Below are 23,181 nucleotides of genomic sequence, written 5' to 3' on the forward strand. Positions count from 1 at the left end.
TTCCCTTTTCTTTTCTAGCATGGGAAATACAATGGAGAAGAGCATATTGGCTTACGTATACTTTCCATTAGGGGTGAGCAAAAAAACCGAAAAATCAAAAAAACTGAAAAAACCGAAAAAAAAACAACCAAAAAAACCGAACCGAAAAAAAAAACCGAATTAACCGATTAAAAAACCACAAAAAAAATCCGGTTCGGTTCGGTTTCGGTTTTTAAAGTCTGAAACCGATTGAACCGAACCGAACCGGTTCACCCAAACCAACACTTAAAAAAAACAAGTATAAATAAGACATTTTTTTGTAACCCTAAACCTAAAGTAACTTTCTCTCCAGACAGCCGCCCCTCATTTTGCTCTCAGCGTCTCTCACTTTCTCTTCTCTTTGATTTTCCTCTGTACTTCACAATCCACATCCCATAATTGTTAGGCTCCTATTGCTTCATGCTCATCTGTCTTCTTATCACACATTTCTTCACTTTTGATTTTAATTCTTTTAGTTGAGGCACGTCTTTCTTTACTTTTACTTTTGCTTTTAACATTGTAATTGTTATGTCATTTTTCATACCCATGTAACTGAAGAAGATTGTTATGTGAAACCAGTAAAAGGTTTTTCTTTGATTTCTTGATGTTGGTCTTGTGAGAAGATTGTTATGTCAAACCAGTAGAAGATTGGACATCGGGTTTGGTTATTTATTGAAGAAACCAAGTATAAAAACACCACACGCTCAACAGATGGTGTGGATCTGTGTAAAAATTTGCAATTGGTTTCCTCTCATTCTGGTTTTACATTTGAATAATTCATATATTTTTTTTTTTCCAGTCAAATGGCTTCTTTTCTTTCCTTTTAGTTTGTGTATCTTTTGTGCAGAGATTAATTTTTGAGCAAGGATCTAACAAAAAGAACGCTGATGTTCGATTTCTGGATATTATCAAAGCTAAGATTTCTCAGAAAATAGGCACAAAACTATGAAAATAGAAATAAGACGAATCGGTTTAAACAGTTTGGAAGGAAAAAAAACCGAACCGAATATGATCGGTTCGAACCGGTTTTCGGTTCGGTTCGGTTTAAAAACTTAAAAAATAATAATTTCGGTTTGGTTATTTATTTTGGCTCAAAACCGGACCGAACCGGAAATGCACACCCCTACTTTCCATTTTCCACCTCTTTTTTCTTTCTTCTTCTTCTTCTTCTTCTTCTTCCACCACCACCCCCACCACCCCCACCCCCACCCCCACCCGAGCGTAGCATGCACAGGTGGCTTCAACACGCATCTTCACACCAATTTAAAGACAATTCAACATTTAACCTAACTTATCAATCATGGGGAGGATTGCATGCAGGACTCTGAAAGCACATTGTTATCACAAGCACCTTCCATAAACGCGCAAACAGATCCCACTTGAAATACCTCACCATATCATCAATAAAAATTGATCAGTCAGTCCTTATTCGTAAGGATAGGAACCTCTTCTTTTTTTTTTTTTACACTTTTTCTTCATCTATAACGGAAATAAAAAGAAATCAAAAGCATCACTCTTGCCTGACAAATGGTGAGGAGCTCATGTCAGTACTGTAGAATGAATCCTCAGCTACACCATAGTAATTATCCTCTTTCTCCTCATCCCACCTGAGAACCTCCCTTGTGTACTTGAATGCCTCATCAATAGTCACTCGGTCCCTTGCCCTAGTTTGCCATACAAATAGTTTACGGCCTGTGATGGAAGCATAGAGATCTTTAAACTTCATCGCAACATAGTAGTAAGCCTGGTGAGCAAGTGATTGGTTGTTGTGGTGAGGTTGCACCGGACTGAAGTCATTAAACCACTCACAAGCACTTAAATGCACCCGATTAACCTTTTCTTCAAAGATATCATACTTGTTAAGTATCAGCACAAAGGGTGTATCCTTAAAGCAAGGGTGCCTAATCATTGTCTCAAATAGCTCCTTGCATTGCATCATCTTGTTCTGAAGTAGAGATCCACTACCACTGCTCTCTGGTGAGAACCACATCTGATCATAGTCACTAAGGGCTACACAGAACACAACGGCTTGCACGTCTTCAAACATTTCCACCCATTTGCACCCATCATTCATCCCCTTTGCATTTACTCTAATCAACTGATATCTGAAAAAAAAAAAATTGCAGGCATGAGTACTCGAATCCTGCCAACATGACAAGACATAAAAGAGAACCAATTTTCAGGTTCAAATGCCATGAACATGAAGTGTGTGTTTGTGTACAAAAAATCAAGATCCCAATATTTCACGATAAGAATCTGCTGAATGCAGTTTTGATGTCTTTTATTTTGGGGGGGGGGGGATTCTGGCCATAGATGTGCACTGCCACACCAGGTCAGTTATAATGAAAATGTGTTAGTTTTTCATGGAAGGCATGCTGCCTTTCAATCGAAAAAAGATTCTGAGCTAGGGTGCTCGCAATGTCAATGCCTCTAGTAAAGTTGTAAAGATTTTTTTTTCTTTTTCTGTTTGGTTCTATAGTAGGCATATTTCAGGGGATTATGCAGAAAATAGGAAATTTACCTGGTCAGGGGTGGGGGTGGAGCATCCAGATTATCTGTGTATGTTTCAGACATTGGACTGCGATCATCAAGGGAGAATTCTATGAAAGCCAAACCATTCCCTTGGGTGACCCCTTCTGCATAGAGAATATCACGTTCAGAAGGTTCATATTCATTGCTTGAGATCTCGACAGCCTGAAAGAAAAAATACCATATGATACAGCCCTTCAATGACCATAATGATAATTAAGTTTATCTAGGATTAAACCATGCAAGAGACATCCATTAAATGAAAGACTACCACAATATCAGAATGGAAAACTTGGTGATTGGAAAGAATTCAGAAATAGGAAAATGGCATATTACAACTGCTATTCATATACAAGCAACTAATGTGAAATTCAGAACAATACCCGACTCAAGAAGTATTCAGCAACATCTGGAAGGAAGTGAAGCTCGTTTTTTCTTCTATATGTTTCCTGTGTGGCAGGATCTCTCCACACCTCCTCAACTAATGGAGCATACTCACGTGTTGCTGCAGGGAAGAAAGCATCCAAATCTCCAGTCGCTATAATATCCAGTAACCAGTCAGAGAAATGCTTCAACCTCGGGTTGATCGAATAGATACACTGATTAGTTTCACTGTGGTCAACATCTCCACCTGAAAAGATAGCATCAGATTAATTGAAGTTTTAGAGGTTCACTCTAATAGTTGAAAAAAATGCACTCAATTATCTTCCTTCCAAGTTCCACCCGCCTAAAAAAAAAGGAAAAAATATCATAACCCCATTGAGAACCGTTTCCTAATAAATTCCTAAAAAATGTCGAGATTTCTGGAAATTGCCCTAACTTGTCAGAGATGTTAACTAGCGTGCACCCAAATCACAACCTCCAAATGCTTCATAGTCAAGACATGACTTGAAGAGGATAAATGAGGTGCTACGCCATCTCAAGAATTTTAATGCAAGAAAAGAAAAAACAGAAATGAAGATATTACCCGCTTCAGAGTTTCGGTCTTCGAAACCAAGTGCCTTCATCCTGGAGACTGCCTCCTCCTCAAAGCGTTCCCGCCCATCAAGCAAAATGCTAAGATATCTGTACATATTGCTCTGGATCATCAACTTGATATCTTGCAGTTCTTCTGCGGTGAACTTGCTACCATACAAAAATTTGGCCTGTTTCAGAAATGCATAATGCACATTAAAAACAGTATCAGAAGCCATAAAAAGAATTTCAAGTTCTAGCAAGGGGCTTCAGTGGTGAGGAAAACATGTCTAGAAAACTAGTCACCACAGCTTTTCAAATTCAGGCTGAGTTGTACTTCTATTGAAAAGTGCAACAGAGAAAGTCTGATCTTAATCTTACATGCATCAAGCCCATAATATCTCAAGTTCTTCACACTATCTTATGAGATATAGTTGGTATAAAGTTTTGTTCGCACCACTTGAAGCTGACTAATAATGGATAGTTTAAATACAATTCAGTAAATGGCTAAAATTTGAACAAGGTAAATACAGCATTCATTGCAACCAATGAACTTACTACTCCACCAAGTTTGACATTGAGTAAGAAACAAATTATCAAAATGAAGTGGCTAATTGGACATGTTGACGCTAACAAACAAAAAATATAACTAATCATTTGGATAATTATTCCATACAACATGAACAAGAACCTCAAAATAACCACCATCAAGATGGAAATTTGAACACAGATACAGGAAAATTGTTATTTCAGAAAGCTTAACCAACTCATAACCGCTCATATTTTCCAAGTGCCAATGCTCTAACAATGAATTCTTAATTGGACAGGCAGAAACTGCCCAAGCTATAGGGGGTTTAAGATCTGTTTCAAGCGTGGGATGAAAATTCCACATTTGACTGATCTAGACCATAGCTAATCAAAGCACCAAATGGAAAGGCCATACCTGCTTGAAGATAGTGCTGGTTCCAGAGCCTTGAATCCCAAGTAGAAGTAGTTTCTGTACTTTTTTATGCTCTAGATAATTTGGAACAGTGGTGTAATTGCTGGCCTCATCTCTCTGTCCATGAGGTTGACCATGGGGCACAGGCAAAGAGAAAAGTGTACAAACAATCCTTGTTGATGCCTGTCTAGCAAAGAGCAAATCCAAGTGTTTCATACAGGACCTATGATCTTATACTGGCTGTGAACTTCTAATAAGGAGTTTGCAGCATATACCTTCTCCCAAATATTCCCCCTGATATTATTCTGACCTTCCTCTTCGTAACGACCATCATCATAGACCCAAAAATGAGTATCACGTGGACACTGCACCTTCGCCAGCTAAAACATTCGGAAACCAGGTTAGCAATTGCACAGGACATGACCAAAAAGTGACTGAAAGCACATACAATACACAATACCAAAGAGACTGACATGGAAACTTGATACATTTACTCAGTAAGGTGGACCAATCCAAAAACTCGGACTAGCTATTGTTTTATGTCACAAGAGCACTGATATGAAAAATATTATTGTTGCGCAACATCAATAATAAACTATTAAACACTCACAAGCCTGACACAGACACGAGGTTAAGCTATTCTCCAGCTATGACCGAAATTGGGCACCATAGCTAAGCTGTGACCAAGCTGAACTCAACTAGCATGAAGCATGTTGGTGTGTCTGCATGCATAGCTGCTATCTCACCATTACACACTTAATAGTTTTCACCAATTTACTTGCTTCCCTAACCTCTATTTAGAGATTTTCTATCTTTACACTTAGATTCCCTAATGTGACTATAGCTTATTCTTACTAGAGCATTGCAGTCCTCACCCCCAGGAACAGAGCTTTCGACCACTTCGAAAGGGGAAATACAATCGTTGTGAGAGTTAATAAGACATTGTCATTCTAACACATCTACTTTTTCCCACTACAACCTACCAAACCCTGCTCATCTTTTTTCCGGTGTTAGATCAATGCTGAGAGCAAGTGAAAATGTCAGCAATAAACAAACATAAGGCACTGTCCAATATCCCAATGAAAAATTGGGGAATTGATACAAACTTAAACTCAGAAAGTTCCCTCCCAAGCATTTGTAGCCAGCAATTTAAATAGAAAAACGTGCTTCAAATAATTTTAATGGAAGGGCCTAACAAATACTATTTATTAACTACACAATAAAACTCAATAAATCCTATTACTTTGTTAACTAAACAAGAAAAATTGGGATAAGAAACAGCAAACCTAAATGATATTTAATACTGACAACTCTAAAACGTTTAGCATAATGCATGGACAATCAAACCTATTTCTTGATTCAATAGAAGCCAAAAAGGGTGAATAGAATAGGGAAAAGGGTCCCAAATAAGGAGAGATATATATGTAAAAAAAGTTCCGATTACGCCTATTCCTAATCCTAAATGGAATGTAGTGACAGGGGATCCAAACAACCTAGTAGCTATTTTACATTTACCTAGCAAGAATCTAAATATTGCTGCTGGCATCACTCACTAGTACAAGAATTAACTGGAAAAGAACTTACTTTTAGAACCCTCAGTTCAAGTTTGGTAATTTCCCGACCATTGATGTAAACCTCCGTGCGACCATTGCTTGCATCATGGCTGAGTTTCCCGGTGAAATTTAAGTTTGAACTAATGATTCTATCTGGTTTTTCTCCCTCCTGCAAAATAGCAAGTAAAGACTTCTAATCCATGCTGGACCGGAAGGAATTTGAAATTTTTCTGCAAGGCCAAGTAGAAAGAGACCTGATTGAGATATTTTAATTTGAAATCTTGAATATCAACTCACCTTTCCCCAAAGACCAGATTCCTTATCATACCAAAATCTACCAGGTTTCAATTTCCGTGGAGGTAAAGGGCATCCAAGTAATTCTGCCATCTCTTCTGGCTTCAAAGGATGTCCATTCACAATCAGCTGCTCTGGCCGAAGTTGATTAGCAGAGCATTCTTTCTCTGCTTTCATAATTTGCTTGACTTCCAAAGGACTTAGCAGTCGTGATAACACCCTTGAATGTTTGCCCAGCTTTGACCTCTTTGATTCGTCAATTGGTTGACCAATGCATATCACACACTTGCGTCCTTCAGGCATTGATCCCATAGCCCGAAGCACACAATTGCTGCAATACTTAGCATCACAAACCAGGCATGATTCCTTGGTTTCCCACCTCCACTTTCCACACCTGTAACAAACCCTACTTTTTTGCTTCTTCTTTTCCTTAGAAAACCCAATGTAATCTGGATATACAGGCTTCTCTACATCAACATCTTTCCTCTCAGATCTATCAACAGTGTTAAATGTAACAACTGGCACTCTCTTTACTTCATTAGCCATTTGTTTTGGAGGATGACTAAGAGAATTGTGGACTGACCCTGGAGAAGCTGAAGCTGAAGCGGAAGAAAAGTCAGGGTTTAGCAAGACAGAGACTACTGACTCTGAGCTTGCTGATACTCTGGGAGTTTGATTAGGTGAACCAGCAACACCAGCTATACGAGACACTGGCAAAGGTATTGGTTCAGTTACTGGAAGACCTAGATTTGAAACTAGTCTTTGTGACTCTGAAAGTGGTTCAGCAGTCGGGATCATGTGAGAACTTACATCAAGAGGTTCAACTTCAGGGACATCATAAGAGACTGGTGGGCCATCATACACCATGGCTATAGAATAATCAAGCTTGGTCTCATCTTCAGGGAGAGGAACTCCAGGAGGAACCATCTTTCTCACCAATTCCTTCCAGCTTTCTCCCTTTCTTTGCTCCATTTCTTCAACTATGATACTGAATAACTATAAAATTCACCTCCAATATCAAGTAATAACTTCTCAAGAATCACTCGTATCCAAATTAAAAAATCGTAACTCTGTGGATCTGACATTAACAAGCACACCAATTATGTTGCAGCCACCAAAAGATCCACAGAAAACAACCACCAAACAAAGTTGAATGACAGATTGTAAGTGATACCCTTGATGAGGACTTGAAATCAAAACCAGAAATAATCAACAAAGAAGCTGCAATCAACAGTCGTATACCCCACCCAGGTCAAACTTTTGAAGTACTCATATTTTAACGAATAAATCACTAACTGATCAAGAATTGATCAAAATTCAAATCAACATGAACCCAAATTCAACCATAGCAAGCACAACCAATTTAAGCAAATGCCATCTGAGCTGAAATCATGTCACATTCAAAAAAGAAACATTCAAACTGAAACGTATCCAACATCAGCACTTTTAGAGTCAAAGCATGAGCTTTCAACAAAAACAACAAAATCCCAAATTAAATCAAATCAAGTTACAGTCAAAATCAAATAGCGAAACTGGAATTACCCGTTTGTCTTCAAGCTTTAAATTTATCAAAAAAACAAAAACCATTTGTACTAAGTCCAAAGTTATAAAAATCAAAGTTCACATTGTCAACTACTAATTAAAACCCTAAGAACTTTACAAACCAAAGACTAATTCAGTACAAAAGAAAAGAAAAACCAGCCAAGCAAGGAATCCAAAAAAGGGAACTTCATAAATGCCCTTTTGAGCATAAACTTTCACGTTTCTAAAGTAACAGAGCAGAGAGAGTAAAGTAGAAACTTTAGAGAGAGAGAGAGAGATACCTGAAGAAAGGGACAGAATGAGAGAGAGCTTGAGAAAAATCTAAGGAAGAGAAGAAGGTATTTAACTTTTCAACCCACTATTCTACTTCTGCTTCTACTACTAACATGCTTTGAGAACCCAAAAAAGCGTGAAGAGCTTTAAGTTTTATAGGGCTCCATTTTTAATCAGAGAGTCACACACCAGTGATGGTGTGGTGAAAGCTACAGGCAGAGAGAGAAGATGGAGAATGTGGGTCCCAGAGAAGAAAAGTAGGGCCCATAAATAATTTTGGTTTTGTGTTTTGTATAGGATAATATGATTTGCTTAGTCCTTCAATTATTGATAGTTGGTCAAATCAACTTCTCTGCTTCATTTTCTTGTGAAATTGAACTTTATGCATCCAATTCAGTTGAAACTACGACCTCCTTATGTAAGCTATTTAGGGTATGTTTATTTTTGTTTTGAAATTATTTTTTTATTTTAAATTAATTTCTTATGATTTTAAATTATTTTGATGTGTTGGTGTCAAAAATAAATTTTAAAAATAAAAAATATATTATTTTAATTTATTTTTCAAATAAAAAATATTTTAAAAAATAACCGGTATCACAATAAAAAATACAGAAACGAATGGATTTATTTATTTGTTGTCGAAACTGGTCAACAATTATCAAATACTTCATCGTCCTCTAATTTTCATTTATTTCCAGGGGCACCCGTGAAAGTGGATGGAAGTGCTAAAACATTGATAAATTAAAAGTAAATGATGCAATTTGAGAGAAAAATAAAGTACAGGACTTATTTCAAATAAACACTGATGCTCAAGGACCAATCATAATCTTTTGTCCATTTTCCTTGGCTCTTCTGCAATGTAGTTTTTGTCCTCATGAGGACACGCAGTGGTGAGCTCGTGGGCGTGTGGGTACACGTGCTATAGTCAGCGAGTGTTGGAGGAGGGGAAGCCACGACAAAGATATAATTACTATTGTTTTTCTTTTGTGTTTGAACTGGTGTCCGCGCGCGTGGGAGATCATCGGGTTGGCTGGGTGCTGGTTTAGTGTCAAATAAAGAAAGCTGCGTGGTAAGTACGTGCCCAGATATGGGATTCTTTGACTCTCCTGCTATTGCTTTTCTTTCTCTCTTTAACTGCTATAATTGCTTGTCTCGGCGTGCCGGTTCTTAAAATGGAAGATTATTTTAGCCCTGTTTATTCGGTATAATTTATTTGTGGAAAGTAATTTTTATTTTATAATTAATGATTTTTATAAAATTTAATTTGTAAAAAATAGTTTGTTTTTTTATGTTTTATAATTTTATGAAAAATAAATTGAAAAATATTTATTAATATTTAATTATATCATGAAAAATTAGTTGAAAAATAGTTTTTTTTTAAAGTTTATTAAAAGAACGAATATCAAATTCGATAAATAAAAAAGTTTAAGGAGAATGAAATTGAGGAAAAAAAATCAATTTTATAAATTATTTAAATAAATAAATAGCAATGAAAAAATAAAAACCAAATCTGAGAGATAAAAAAGTTGAAAGATAATGAAATTAAAAAAATATCAATTTCATAAAAATTTTCAAATAAAATAAATAAAATTAAAAGAATGAGACCAAAGTTTATATAATAATCAAATTCTAAGGAACAAAAAAAATAAAAAAAAATATAAAAATCAAAAGATCAAGAATAAAATTTAATACAATTAACAAATAACATGATATTTTTGAATTTTTTACAACTTCTAGAAAGTGTATTATGTCCAAAATAAAAGAAAAATATTTTTCTCAAAACAAACTAAATTTTTCTTTAACTAAAAATTATTTTTCATTAACTAACTTTTCTAAATAGTAAACAAATATGAAAAAGTTTGAAAAATAATTTTTAAAATATTATTTTTCTTGAAACAAACAGGGTCTTAAAGGAAAACACTTTATTGTAAATTATTTTCTCCTCGATTCAATGTTTAGTAACCTTAAGAAAAATTGGTAAAACAAAATTTATTTTCCATTAAAAAAAATTAATCTTAAAAAAAATGTTTAACTTTTATTTTATTTGAACAATACTTTGAAAAAAAATGAAATGACTAAATGTTTTATCATTTTTTTATTTTTATTTGTTTTATTTGAAAAAAATTATGAATTTTTTTTTTAATTTCATCCCCCAATATTTTTACCTGTCTAATTTGGTCCTTATTCAAAATAATTTAAGGTGTGTTTGAGAGTGTGGTAGCGATTAATTTTCAAAGTATTTTTCTCTTATAAATGTATTAAAAAAATATTAAAAAAAATTATTTTTGATATTAGCACATTAAAATGATCTAAAAATATAAAAAAAATATTAATTTAAAGCAAGTAGAAAATAAAAAAATCAATTTTTTTAAAAACATAAAAACAAACAGGGTCTTAATCTATTTTTTTTCATCTTATTTTAATTTCATTTTTTTTCAAATTCATCAATTGAAATTTTTTTTTATGGAGGATTATGCTTCATTATTTCTTAGGATTTAACTTTTATAAGGCTAGTCTCAAGCTTATGATAAAGATTATGAGTTTTGAAAATTAACACAGGTTGACTTTGATATTTTTAGATCATTTTATTTTATTTTTCAATTTTATCCTTCAATATTTGATTTATTAAGAATTGATCTTCGTATTTTTTTTTCACTTTTCTTTCTATTGGTTATCTCATTCATATGCTATGATCACATAGTTAGTAAATCAACTCAAGTTGACTCAGATTTTTTTTTTTCAATTTTACTCGTTAGTATTATGTTATTTGGTGATTAAACTTCGTAGTTTGATAAATAAAAGGGATAATTACACTGAGTATAAACCTCTTATATTTTATTTTATTTTTTTTACTCTACCTTTATTCTTTTAAAAATTACCTTTCATATTATTGGTTAACTTAAAATTTAAAATAAAATAAAAGATAAATTTATTCTCGTACATAATATAACACAAGCAAACAAACAAATGTCATTTTTAATCCCCCAATCTCTTCCCCCCTTCCATCTTCCCTTCTCCCTCTTCATCTCTTTCACTGTGAAAGGACTTAGATTTATGCATAAAAAATATGAAAAAATAAATATTAGTAATTACTTGAAATGTGGCATGGCACATCTACACGTTTTGTAAATGGTGAAGAGAGGTTTGGAAAATCACCACCAAATTCTACTAGGACTGGACGGCGCAAGAATCCAAAGACCTAGTTTTCTTCAACAATTTGTTTGTATCAAAACCCTTTGTTAGAGTGAGAACACAATTTTCTCTCTTTCACTGTTGTAACTCCATCAACAATCTCAACTTTGAGATTTGCTTGTTCAAGCACAATCTTGGGAGAATGACCAATAACTCGCTTTTTCTCTTGACCAGATCTGTATCAATTTTTTTTTGAAGAGGAAATGCTATCAGTGTACAGAGCTCGATTGAGCAGATTTGTATCTTTCTCTTGCAACCATGGCATAAAAAGCCTATGGAGACTCGGCAAGTTCAAATGCAAGACTAGTAAAATTAGTTGAACTAGCTGTCTTCCCCTCTCATAATCTTTGTTTCTAGCTAATTAATTGAACAAGTAAAAAAAAAGAGAGATTGGGATTTCACTTCTCTACCGTTGATAGAATGAAAACTGAACAATTTAATACTAAACCAAATTTGAACTCAAGGGATAATCTTGCAATCTACATGCATTGAAGCTTCTCTGGGTTTCTTCATCTAGCCATCAATGGGTATCAATAGATTATCAATCAAGCAAAAAGGCTACAATTAATGGTTTGGAATGCATAACTGACTGATTTTGCAATGTATGAGTAGGTTGGTGCTGTAGATAAATATTTTCATAAATACATAAAAGAGATTATCTAATCTAAAAATATATTTGAACTTGAATAGAAACAAAATAAAAAAAGAGAAATGGGTCCGCAGTGCTGACTTGGGAGATATAAGGGTTGCCTAGGCCTATAGGAGCAATCTAAGAGACCCAACTACTTCCCAAACATTATCCTATCCAGAATCCACACCTCCCATGAGCTGACACCATTTTTCTGGCTGGAAGTCTCTCTTCAAATCTCATGGCTGAAGATCAGCATCTCTACAACTGTAACTATTTCCTGCCTCAAGAATCTAAGAACCTGCAACTTAATTCTCATACACTTTTCGTGTTTCTTTCCTCCACCCTCCTCCACACACTTCTTTTTTGGCCATCTGAACAGCACCCACTCCCTAGTTCGCCCCATAAATCGTCCATCTTTTCTCCATATTAAAAATGCCAACTTGATGGTCAGTACAAGATACTTTTCTTGTTACTTCGTTGTTAAGTCTGCTTTGCATAACTATAAAATCTTGATTGCTATATTATGGTGCGGATGACAGGATGATTGGGACTCCAGTCCTTCAGAAAATCCGTTTTTTGTCACTACCAGAAGCTCCTACACAAACCACAGGATTGAGTTTGAAGTTAAAAGAGCAAGAATGTTTATCTCTTATGAAGAGGTGCAAGAACATGGAAGAATTCAAGCAAGTACATGCTCAAGTCCTCAAGTGGGAGAACTCCTTTTGTGCAAGCAATCTTGTGGCAACTTGTGCTCTCTCAGACTGGGGCAGCATGGACTATGCATGCTCAATTTTTCGACAAATCGATCAACCGGGTACTTTTGAATTCAATACCATGATTAGAGGATACGTAAATGTTATGAATATGGAAAATGCTTTGTTTCTTTATTATGAGATGCTTGAGAGAGGAGTTGAATCAGATAATTTTACATATCCCGCTCTTTTTAAGGCATGTGCCAGTTTAAGGTCAATAGAGGAGGGGATGCAGATTCATGGGTATATTTTTAAGCGTGGACTTGAAGGAGATTTGTTTGTGCAAAATAGCTTGATCAACATGTATGGCAAGTGTGGGAAGATAGAACTTTCATGTTCTGTTTTTGAGCACATGGATCGTAGAGATGTTGCTTCTTGGAGTGCTATTATAGCAGCTCACGCCAGTTTGGGCATGTGGTCTGAGTGCTTATCAGTTTTTGGAGAGATGAGTAGGGAGGGATCTTGTAGGCCAGAAGAGAGCATCCTAGTCAGTGTTCTCTCTGCCTGTACCCATTTGGGTGCTCTTGATTTGGGGAGGTGCACACACGTAACATTGTTAAGGAACATTCGGGAGATGAATGTAATAGTCCAAACTTCCTTAATAGACATGTATGTGAAATGCGGGTGTATAGAGAAAGGATTATCTCTCTTCCAAAGAATGGTGAAGAAGAACCAATTGTCCTACAGTGTAATGATCACAGGGCTTGCAATGCACGGACGCGGAATGGAGGCTCTACAGGTTTTCTCTGATATGCTTGAAGAAGGACTGAAGCCTGATGATGTTGTCTATTTGGGTGTGTTGAGTGCTTGTAATCATGCTGGCCTTGTTGATGAAGGCTTGCAGTGTTTTAACAGAATGAAACTTGAGCATGGGATTGAGCCGACAATTCAACATTATGGCTGCATAGTTCACCTCATGGGAAGAGCTGGGATGCTTAATGAGGCTTTAGAGCTCATCAGGTGCATGCCAATCAAGCCAAATGAAGTCGTGTGGCGAGGCCTACTCAGTGCCTGTAAATTCCATCATAACCTGGAAATTGGGGAGATCGCAGCTAAGAGCTTAGGAGAATTGAACTCAAGTAATCCTGGTGATTATGTGGTGTTATCAAATATGTATGCAAGAGCTAAAAGATGGGAGGATGTAGCTAAGATTCGGACAGAAATGGCTCGCAAGGGTTTCATTCAGACACCTGGATTTAGTTTGGTAGAGGTGGAGAGGAAAATTTACAAGTTTGTTTCACAAGACATGTCACACCCTCAATGCAAAGGCATATACGAGATGATTCACCAGATGGAATGGCAGTTGAAATTCGAAGGCTATTCTCCAGATACATCACAAGTATTGTTTGATGTAGATGAAGAAGAGAAGAGGCAAAGGTTGAAAGCTCATAGTCAAAAGTTGGCCATGGCTTTTGCACTTATACATACATCTCAGGGCGCTCCCATTAGAATAGCTAGAAACCTCAGGATGTGTAACGACTGTCACACATACACCAAGTTAATTTCAGTCATCTATCAAAGAGAAATTACTGTAAGAGATCGAAATCGGTTCCACCATTTTAAAGATGGAACATGCTCCTGTAGAGATTATTGGTAAATCATTAATTTTTTTTTTAATCCAAGTCTTGTCTTATCCATTAAAATATTTCTATTTTTTCAGCTATCTTCAAACAGTTCTTCCCCTATTTTACAATGATGTGTTATACAAAGAGCTTAGTTGGTGGTCCGTAGATTTGCTGAATTCAAGAAAAGGCTGCGAAAATTTTTATGAATGAATACACCTGTTTAGAAGTAGAAGACATGTCAAATTTCAGTAAACAAATGAAATCTTTCTATATCAGTAAGCTAACAGGTAAAAACGGAGAAAAAAAATGCCACTCTATCGTATATTATTGGAGGAAGGCATTGCAAGTGATACTGTTTACTTCGATATTGCTCATCAGTTTCTTTCATTTTTAACCCTTCTCAAACTGAACAAGTTCACAACGTCTAAAGCAAATCTTTCTAAATCACATTTGCTACCATTAAGATGATAGACCTAACTTATCACAAATATAGCTCACTCAATTTGAACTGCGGAAACAGCTGATGTGATTTCCTTGGTTCTGGGATCTCCAGTTTCTAGAGAAACACCATGAGGGTCTTCCCTGACCAACAAGGCCAGAACATTGAGCGAGCTCCAAGCTTTGGTAACATTGCTGCCAGAGTCCCCTAACGTAATGGCAAAGACTGCATCAAAGCCTCCTGCTCCAGGAACTCCGGCCAACAAAACTCCTTCCATGCCCATAGTAGCATCCAAAAGTTGAGTCTGTGATTCAGGCTCTATCTGCAAATTTAGAAAGTTTAAAAGAGATTATTTAATATACAAAAAAAAGAAGAAGCTGAAAATCTAAAGAATCTAATTAAATTAATATTTGGTTCTATTAGAGAAGCAAGATGAGAACCCAGCACAAGCGCACAACATCTTCTGTTTGCGTTTCACAACAGATTTATGAAGTTGCTGTTTATTAATGTTTTCCTATAGGAACAGGAATTTCCCAGCCAGAAGTTGCATACAAACTTTGTGGACAGCTATATTTGGTAACAAAGGAACTTGTCTATGCACTTGATATTAAAATCTCACTCGCTTATAACGCATAGGATCTTATGAGTACAATTTTCTTTCACCATATCTATTCTACTGAACGTTTATAAATAGCTTTCTTCAATAGCCATTCTGCAACTTCAAAATGTTTTCACTTTTCAGGGCACAAAAATGTGCCCTCTTCTTCAGTTCAAGAATAGCACGTGGATGCTGGCACAAGGCATCCAGTGCAGGGAATGGATAATGAACTACTAGAGAAGCTAGGAAAGCTAACCCAAGAAATCCTCTATAGAGTAAAAGTAGATGCGTTGGAATGCATATTTGAGTGTGATATTGATAAGACAGCAGAATGATTATTACTAATATCATTTTGCCCAACTATAAGAAGTGTTGAGAACTCTTGCATCAAACATTCAGCATGACACATGCAGAAGCCATCTAAACTCAAACCATTACATGGCATAGCAGGGGGGGTCAATCAATATTTCAGGAGAGTAGCCAAAGGAGAGGAATACATTGGTGGTTCAGTTGCTAGTAACATGAGTATGTTGGTGAAGTTACTACAGCTAGTTGGTATTTAAATTAGTAAACGTGCTACTCAGAAACATTGATGTTTATATAGTAACAAAATTATTGTCCAAGTCCTGTCATATCCATAAGCATTTCACTTGGAAATTGGGAAAGTTTTAACTCAGGAAAAAGAGACAGTCCTCAAATTAAGAGAAACAAACCTACCGGGACACCTGCAGCCTCACCCATCTGGCGCATATGATTTCTGATCTCAAACATGGTGCTTCTTGCTCCTAATAACGCTTTGAAAACTACTTCTTGGCTTGGTACAGTGGCTTGCTCTATCCACTGTTCAGGCAATTCATGACATTATATCAAAATCAACTCTAGGAGGACAAAAAACATCTCACACGGTACAGAAGGAGCACCAAACAATAAAGGTCAAAGAAAACAGGATAAATAAAACTCGACATAGTAAATGAAGAAATTGGCTGCTTACACATGGTTCTCCATAAACAATATGAAACTAATGTAACTAGACATGATACAAAAAAGCATAGAACTGTTTTATTCATGTCCCCCTTTGTCATTAGATCAGTTGTGTTTTAGATACAACACATTTCTTTGGAGAATAGTTAAACTCATTTTGTGAAAAACTGAAAGAACCCTATAATAGTGCATTGTTAGTTAGTTTCCTCCTACTATTTAGTCAAAGATACTAATGATCTTCAGAGGATAATGTGGAATAGGCTAAGATTGATAGGAAAGTACAGAGCAACATCAGCAGAGAAAGATATGATGACATGTCAACTGTGATAATGGAAAAGAACAGCACTACTGAGTACCAGATATTAAATTATTGTCCAGCAGAAAGTCACTTCCCTAGACTTCAACAACCAAGAAACAAGGAAGAAGAGTAGAAGACAAGGACCTTCTTAGGAGACCCCAAAAGAATTCAAACTCCCACTCTATATTTACCTATTTGTTTATTGACAAGTAAGATTCAAATATATGATAAACCAGTGCCTAACACCATATCCAAAGCTTGGAAACCAGATTTCCTGTTCTGTTTATTCATTATTGTGGTGTTGACAATGTAACAATGACTCCTTTAAGGCTTTATTGAATTGAAAATGAATATTTATCAGGACAAAATTAACAAAGGCAGGTTTCAGAACATAAGAAACCCATAGATTTCCATTACCTGTCTTTAATAGAATTCCTACAAATGACTTGAGGATAACAATAGTAGGTGACCTTCCTTGAGGAAAGCAACCTCTACATGAATGATAAAAATCAAATAAATGTAGAAAATCAAAAAATTTCACTCATTTGTATTTCACAAATAACGCAATCTACAAGGATATCTCACAATTCCAGAAAATCAATTTTCATAAATTCGTAAAAGCCCAGACAATCAATAAAAAGTTGCCAGGGTTTTATTAGTGCTTGAACAAAAACAAGTACAATAAATACCTTCTCTGGCCTTTGCTTGCTGCAAATGTCTATTACACATTTGTATGCATTCCAATTTTCTTCTGCAAGCTTGCTTAAAATATTGAGTTCGATTTCAAGTGCTGAATTTGCCTCTGACAACTTTCTCCATGTTTCTTCGGCCTTTGTAGGATCAGATTTCTGCCACCTTTTCACAGCACCTACCATTGATGGCGTGGATGATCCTCCAGTCCCGGGTTCTCCTAATAACTTAGGATAGCAGCATAATTATTGTCAGAAAACAGCTACCAAGGTATCTGCAAAAAGTGAAAATCCTAAAGAAACCACAAAATTGTTGTTTGAAAAGGAAAAGGAAATTGCGATGAAAATTGCTCCTTTTCCATCCTATATTTGTTGAAAATAAAAATCAAAGTTTCTTTTGATTGGCTCCTTTGGTTTGTTCATACATGCCTTTAATCATTACTATTCTCATAGAATCTTCACATCTATAGTGTAATAAACCAAAGAGCAAGCTTCTCATCAATATCAACAATACAGGATGACATGAGGACAAATTCATTATACTTCGCAATCACGTCATAGTACATAAAAAGTGTTCAAAAGCAGACAGAAGGAGGCATGTTTCTGGAAAAAGTGAGATTTAATGAGTTTTTCTTTTCCTTTTTTTATTGTAGATTCTTAAAACTAGAGTTGAAATAAGGCTTTCACCACATATCTATATAATGTATGATAAGACAGCTACATATTTGTCAACAAAAGCATAACTACAATCATACAAATACAAGGAATCATCAATGGTATAAGACAGGATGCTCACGAGGTTCATCAATGGGGGCAAAGAAAACTTGGTCCTCTCATGGTCCCACTTTCCCTTCAGGATGGAAGCCATGACTTCCTGTAACGGTATTTCTTTCACTGCATCCTGCAACATTTTACATGGAGTGTTAAGGGAACGAACTCTAGTGAAAGTAGCATAACTCTCTCAAGTTTTTGCATATAATTGTTCTGAAAGCCAGGGATGCATTTTTCAGGAACAAATAACATCTTTATCCACAATAGCATGCATGCTTATTAATTTTACTTTTCCAAAAATTGGTAGAGATCTGCATAATGATGAGACACTTGCAAACATAGTTCAATTATTGCAACCTGAAGGTGTGCTGCTTTCACATATCCTTTTGAGAACTGTAAACTTTGTCATTTATTCAAGCCCCTTTAACCTTGCCTCAAGAAATGCACACGAAATTATTTGTGCTAAAATCTAATACAAGATGAGGGATTTTTTTTATTTTTTTTTATATCCAAGGTTTTATTATTTCAATCTATTACAAGGTCTGGAAACCCAAGTCTAGATATCATATAGACCAGATTCAAGAAAATTTGGGAAGAATGGAAAATAAATCATGCAGAAAACAGCTATACTTAATCACTGGAAGGTTTTTTACAAAGTCAAGTCTGCCTAGCATCCAAAATACTTGTGTACTTACCAGTTTTTGATATAAATATATATCATAAAAACTCTTCACACCTTAATGGTGATATGGATATGCATAAATACAGAAAAAGGGAGGGTGCTAGACGAAGGGCCTTTGCTCAACTTTAGGCAATTACATTACATGTCAATTGCTGAAGAAGCCATACAAACCTCAAACCCAAGATGGGATTGACAGTAAATACATATTAAAGAAAGCAAACAACAAATCAACAGTATTCACCTCTACCAATTGCCTGCGGAAAAAATTTTAATCTCTTTATATGAGTTTCAAATTCAGTAAGAGAATGATCATGCAATCATATGATTATCTCTCAAATGATACCATGAAACCAATCATCAGAAGCACAGATAGAGAGGGAGGGAGGGAGGGAGAGAGAGGGACCTGAGCAGAAGAAAGAATATCTGGTGAAAAGCGGACATAACGGTGACTGCCATAAACTGCAGAACTGACATCAAAACCACTTCCAACTTTCCCTTGTGCAATACAGTGAGCAGTTTGGGCAATAATATGCACCATATCAACATCTACAGGTCGCTCATCTTTAGACAAGGATGAAAGATCAACCACTCCAAGATAATGAAGCAAAGCAGCAACCACAGCAGTGGTCATTGCTGCAGATGAACCCAATCCAGTTTTCGCAACTTCAGGCTTGCAATTTTGTCCATTTTCTTCTGCATTGAAGCTAATTGATGTGAAAGGAGGAAGAGCTGCCAATGCTTCTGGTGTCAAAGGGAGTCCACGTGCTTCAATCTTTGAAAAAGGGTAACCACATCGACAAAATATTATAATAGAAAGCATGGAGTGAAATATTTGAACCACCATCCTTTATTTTAGACGAGAAACTCATTCTCGAGAATGAAACACTTACATATTCTCAGGTAAATATTTTTTTTCTTGCAATTTATTTTATGAAATAAAAATCATTGGCTTCTGTAAAGGAATTTGAACCATATGTATTAGAATGCAAAAGCAAATTGAATGTGTTAACGTCCAATCTAACTGATAGTTATGGTGTATCATGGTCAAAGAAAAACTGTTTAGAAGAGAGGATGGAACAAAAGAGCAGTGAAAGTTATGGAGGAGCACATGAGCAAAATATAAACATGCTCTACCAGAATTATATCTGTGTAAATGATACAGTAGCTGGAAAAGGCAAAGCTAGGGTAAATACCTGATTTCTGTATGAATAGAAGTCATTGCAACCTAAAATCAAGATATGAAGACCTGCATCACTAGCCCAGTAAAAACATTAGTTAATTGAAGTTCTAATGGTCAATTGTGGCATAAAAGATAAAAAAACACAAGCATCAAACATTACCTTGCAACAGTATCTTGTTCAAGGCATCCTTCTTATCTTTGTCAAATGTAACATGTGCAGCTGCTACGGCATATTGTACCGCTTGCTCCACAAAAGGATTCCTCGATTCACTAAAATACAGTACCAACACCAAACTATTCATTCAACCGTATATTTGCCTAAAAAAATTGCACATTGGCTCATCTTGCCTAGGGATATCTTTCTAGATAACCGTTTAACCATGTTTAGTGCTGAGTATGCATAATCAAATACATGCAGGAACAGTTGAAATGAATCGATACAAGGACTGTCAGAGATCTCAAATGACAGTAAAACACAAACACATAGAACAGTCCACAAAAGAACTTGCCTTGAAGAAACACATTGAAGCATTAAATTCTTCAGTGACAATTTATAGATGCTTTCTCTGGAGAGTTGGGAAGATGTCAATTTAACATCAGTCCAAGCCTGACATGCATCAAACAAAAAAAATTCAAAAAGCATTCCAACGCTGTGATGACATTACTTTTGAAAAAAGCAGAGACAGATTCCATTTTCAAGGTTGGAGACTTCAATAGTATAATCTCACAAGCACGAGCAAACGAACATTAAAAGAGGGTAAAAGGTGAAAGACTCAGACTCACCGAGGCCCAGCTATCAGGCTTGATTTCATCATAAAGAGGTTTAACAATAGCATAGAAACGAGCATTTGTGCTTAAAACAACCCCTGCATTAGGTCTCTCCAGTATGAGGTAACCCCCAGTCATCAAAACCTTACCAGGAGCAGAAGCAACTCTGTTGTATTAACATCAACAACACCAATCTCATAAGAAAAACTAACAAAAAACCCAGATCAAGAATTAGCTTAAAACAACAAACAACCACAGAAAAATAAATTTATACAAAGTAAAGAGCCTCTATCTACCGGGTTGACCAGGAACAAAGGTAAGAGAAATCATACTTCGCTACTTAGTGTTTTCTTCTATATCATAGTAATAATATCAATGTTTAAGCACTGTCGATTCGAACTCTTTCAGTAGTAAAAGGAGAATAAAAACATGGGTGGTTGTTCTTTTTTTTTTTTTGTGGTTATACAAAGGAGAACCTGTCATTGAAGTAAAGGGGAAGGATAATAATATTTGAAGCACGGAGAATCGAACTTACACAGCCATAGCAAAGCTAGCTTCTTTGAAGTTTGCAATCTGATACAGGTGCAGTTAAAAGTGAAATGCTGTGAACCAGAGAGAGGGAGAGAGGGAGAGAGAGGCAACGCAACTGAAAAGGAAGGAGATATGGAGATTCAACTTCCACTGTATAAACGCACTTTGGCAGTTGGCTCTTTCGTTGGTTTTGACGTCAAGAATTCTTTTTTACAGGGCCACGTACCCGCTTTGTCTGGACTCTGTACAGTTTATATAACTGCGGAAAGGATTTAAATACGACCTCAAACTATCCCCTCATTATCAATCGAGTCCCTCTTCAAACGATTTTCTTATTAGTTTGGCTGTGTGTAATTGAGCAATATCTAATTGGAAAGAGATTTAATTGAGAAAATATCAAGACAAATTAATTAATTTTCATAACTTAGTAGTAATAAATTAATTTAGTATGAAAAGTTGAGAGCTCCTAAGATGACATTAAGGGTAGTCTAATGATTAATGACGTTTGTTCCTTTTATTTTATTTTTTAAATTAAATTTTGGAGTAATTAGCATTAAAAAAATTATTAAATTTCCTTGAATATTCATTATAAATACTTTAACATGAAATATAGGGTGGTTGCTCAAAACAATTAAAATAAATAAAATAAAGTAGATTTTTATGTTTTTTATTTAGAAATATATTAAAATAATAATTTTTTATTTTTTAAAATTATTTTTAATATTAGCATATTAAAATAGTTTTAAAATATAAAAAAAATATTAAAAAAAAAAACATTTCAGAACTAAGTAGGCATTTTCAATACATAATGTCTGTATTTTTTCCCCATCTTTTATCCTAAAAAAATTTAATGGGCCGCCTCCTCTCATAGAATTCGGCTAGGGTTGACCATTGACCTCTCCACAAATTATTTTTTTGTGCATTAGTTTCTTGACTTTAACCACCCTTTTACATTTCAGTTGAAGGTTTGAACTTTGAACAACATATAGTAGAATTTACCAAACTAAAAGGGTTGACTTTTATTTGTTGAAGGAAGCTGTTGTTTGTGGATCGTGGGCTTCAACTTTTTTAGGCGACTAATTAAGAGTATATTGAGAGAATAATAGTAGTTGTTTTTGTAAAGTATTTTTTATTTTAAAATAATATTTTTATTATTTTTATAAAATTATTTTTAAAAACATGAAAATTCACCCTAAGCATGTTCTTACACAGCCTATTTTTATCACTAATTTCTTTTTCAAAAGAGCAAACAGAGTAATAATGCAGGACAATCATGCTTGTTTCCTGAAATGTAAAACTAGCAGAAAATGTAAACGTAGGGTAAAACAATCGTCACAACTAATGTGATCCTCATGGAAGAACAAAAAAAGTGAACAAAAAATGAATTTTTCAAAAGAAAATGTGAAAGTGGCCTTGTGCAGGATGCCAGTACTAAGCAAGCAGTCACATTACAGGAAAAAAATGACCAGGTCTCTGAGGTGCAAAGATTTGAATGAAAACGCAAAATTGTTCTAGGGCTGGATTATCACATATTCTTACAGGAACTAAACCCTAATTAAGCATGAAAATGAGCCAGAAAACAACAACAAACACAGTCTATAAGGTGCAGATGGAGTTTTAAAAAGTTAAATAACCTATGTGCTGGATGGTGGCAGTGTGTCTCTTTGGCACTTCGCAATGTGTCAAGTGAAATATATGCCCTTCTGGGATCCTCCTCAGATGGGAGGATCAATTAGCGTTCCTCAATGCTGCTGCATGGAGAAGAAAGGCAGTTAAGCAACATCTTATCTGTGATTTCCTCATGCTCGTCGGAGAAGGGAGATTGGCTGAGCTGAAATCTCTGCTTCTTTCTCTCTCTACTGTGATTTTTCCTCCTTGCTGGTTCTTCTCTCTACAAGCTGCAGCTACCACTGTCACCATATGGGGTAGAGTAGATGATCAACTGGAGCTACTGGTGTTGGCTGGCCAGTACTGGAATGAGGAAGCCAACGCTGTCGTGGG

At 35.5% G+C, this 23,181-nt stretch overlaps 3 protein-coding genes across 5 annotated transcripts; 1 reads left to right on the forward strand and 2 right to left on the reverse strand.

Annotated features, from left to right (window-relative positions):
• Positions 1–1,377: 1,377 nt before the first annotated feature.
• On the reverse strand, positions 1,378–8,293 carry LOC7476791 (extra-large guanine nucleotide-binding protein 3). Of its 3 annotated transcripts, none has more exons than XM_024587636.2 (9): positions 8,112–8,293; positions 6,292–7,366; positions 6,026–6,163; positions 4,717–4,821; positions 4,445–4,624; positions 3,515–3,692; positions 2,931–3,178; positions 2,540–2,712; positions 1,378–2,123 (listed from the first exon to the last, which is right to left on the reverse strand). In XM_024587636.2, the coding sequence occupies exons 2-9, from the start codon at positions 7,258–7,260 to the stop codon at positions 1,529–1,531; spliced, it is 2,586 nt and encodes an 861-aa protein (XP_024443404.1). In that variant the 5' UTR covers positions 7,261–7,366; positions 8,112–8,293; the 3' UTR covers positions 1,378–1,528. The 3 variants fall into 3 exon arrangements, with proteins under 3 accessions (XP_024443404.1, XP_024443409.1, XP_052305986.1); XM_024587641.2 differs by having other exon boundaries at positions 6,292–7,509; XM_052450026.1 differs by lacking the exon at positions 8,112–8,293 and having other exon boundaries at positions 6,292–7,671.
• A 3,766-nt stretch (positions 8,294–12,059) lies between these two features.
• On the forward strand, positions 12,060–14,295 carry LOC18094108 (pentatricopeptide repeat-containing protein At1g31920). Its single transcript, XM_024587647.2, has 2 exons — positions 12,060–12,372; positions 12,466–14,295. Exon 2 carries the CDS (start codon positions 12,467–12,469, stop codon positions 14,273–14,275), a length of 1,809 nt encoding a protein of 602 aa, XP_024443415.2. The 5' UTR covers positions 12,060–12,372; position 12,466; the 3' UTR covers positions 14,276–14,295.
• Positions 14,296–14,539: 244 nt separating this feature from the next.
• LOC18094109 (phosphomevalonate kinase, peroxisomal) lies at positions 14,540–21,399 on the reverse strand. The gene is made up of 10 exons (XM_006368278.3): positions 21,185–21,399; positions 20,665–20,815; positions 20,391–20,488; positions 20,042–20,151; positions 19,895–19,947; positions 19,105–19,473; positions 18,045–18,149; positions 17,249–17,476; positions 15,998–16,120; positions 14,540–15,004 (listed from the first exon to the last, which is right to left on the reverse strand). Exons 1-10 carry the CDS (start codon positions 21,190–21,192, stop codon positions 14,738–14,740), a joined length of 1,512 nt encoding a protein of 503 aa, XP_006368340.3. The 5' UTR covers positions 21,193–21,399; the 3' UTR covers positions 14,540–14,737.
• Between the last annotated feature and the right edge of the window lie 1,782 nt (positions 21,400–23,181).

This window comes from Populus trichocarpa, chromosome 1, assembly GCF_000002775.5.
Source record: "Populus trichocarpa isolate Nisqually-1 chromosome 1, P.trichocarpa_v4.1, whole genome shotgun sequence".
NCBI classification, from domain to species: Eukaryota; Viridiplantae; Streptophyta; class Magnoliopsida; order Malpighiales; family Salicaceae; genus Populus; species Populus trichocarpa.

Coding starts and splice junctions, on each gene's coding strand:
- LOC18094108 (XM_024587647.2), top strand. CDS start 12,467: ATGATTGGGACTCCAGTCCTTCAGAAAATCCGTTTTTTGTCACTACCA.
- LOC18094109 (XM_006368278.3), bottom strand. Junction 20,489..20,664: donor AGCCTGATAGCTGGGCCTCG/GTGAGTCTGAGT, acceptor GATGCATGTCAG/GCTTGGACTGATGTTAAATT. Junction 19,474..19,894: donor TCTATTCATACAGAAATCAG/GTATTTACCCTA, acceptor CCTTTTTCAAAG/ATTGAAGCACGTGGACTCCC.
- LOC7476791 (XM_024587636.2), bottom strand. CDS start 7,260: ATGGAGCAAAGAAAGGGAGAAAGCTGGAAGGAATTGGTGAGAAAGATG. Junction 6,164..6,291: donor AATCTGGTCTTTGGGGAAAG/GTGAGTTGATAT, acceptor GCTATTTTGCAG/GAGGGAGAAAAACCAGATAG. Junction 2,124..2,539: donor CCACCCCCACCCCTGACCAG/GTAAATTTCCTA, acceptor TTTTTTTTTCAG/ATATCAGTTGATTAGAGTAA.